We start from the raw sequence: 831 nt of genomic DNA on the forward strand, positions 1-831 counted from the left end.
AGGTCACGGTGGTCCAGAAACCACCTGGACCTTGGGGTGCAGGTTCAAATGACTCTATCAGGGAGGGGTTGTACCAGGTTGGGGCACAGAGGTGAGTTAGGAGAGGTCAGAGTCGGAGTCAAGGTCGAACGGAGGGCAGGGCAGGTCAAGCATGGTGGCTCCTGGGAATGGGTGCTCCAGGCTTAAATGGTTAGCTCACAACACCCCATGAAGCGGCGTAAAAGGTCAGGGCTCACAGGTTTGGGGCCACAGAGCCACAAAATTGAACATTTCAGGGTCAGATGGGAGGGGCCTCGGGACAGGGCGCGGGGCAGGACCTTCTCACGGATCTCCAGGGCGCGCTGGCACAGGGGCTCGGCCTCCCGGTACCGCCCGCGAGCAGGAAGGCACGGCCCCGGCCCTCCCTCCCTCCTGGGCCCCACTCACCGCGGGGTGCTCGGGGCCCAGTGTCTGCTCCCGGATCTGCAGGGCGTCGTGGAGCAGGTCTGTGGCTTCCTTGTACTTGTTCTGGTCCCTGTGGGGCAGCGCAAGGATGGAGGGGTCAGCTGGGGTGGGGTAGCAGGGGCCCGGCTGAACCAGGCACAGGGGCACCCTTTGGGGGTCCCTTCTGGGTCTCCCCACACCTACTAGGTCTAGCACCTCCAGAGCACTGCCCAGCCTCTGGCCACCCCAGAAATCGTCCCCACTCTGTTGGGGTCTCTGTCACCCACACTCACGGACTCCTCTTTGCCTTGGTCCACGCGGCCTCCCCAGATCTGTCCCCCTCCCACCACCACCCCAGCACCCCAGCCGACACCAGGGTCCCCGCTTCCACCCAGCAGTGGCTCCCGC

At 64.7% G+C, this 831-nt stretch overlaps 1 protein-coding gene across 1 annotated transcript in view; it reads right to left on the minus strand.

Annotated features, from left to right (window-relative positions):
* The window catches only part of KLC3 (kinesin light chain 3), a 15,508-nt gene that overhangs the window by 12,343 nt on the left and 2,334 nt on the right, over positions 1 to 831 (minus strand). The window contains exon 4 of the mRNA XM_015561196.1: positions 427 to 570. Coding sequence (XP_015416682.1) covers positions 427 to 570 — 144 coding nt within the window. The remainder of the gene's footprint in view (positions 1 to 426; positions 571 to 831) is intronic.

Source organism: Myotis davidii, unplaced genomic scaffold (genome assembly GCF_000327345.1).
Source record: "Myotis davidii unplaced genomic scaffold, ASM32734v1 scaffold796, whole genome shotgun sequence".
NCBI classification, from domain to species: domain Eukaryota; kingdom Metazoa; phylum Chordata; class Mammalia; order Chiroptera; family Vespertilionidae; genus Myotis; species Myotis davidii.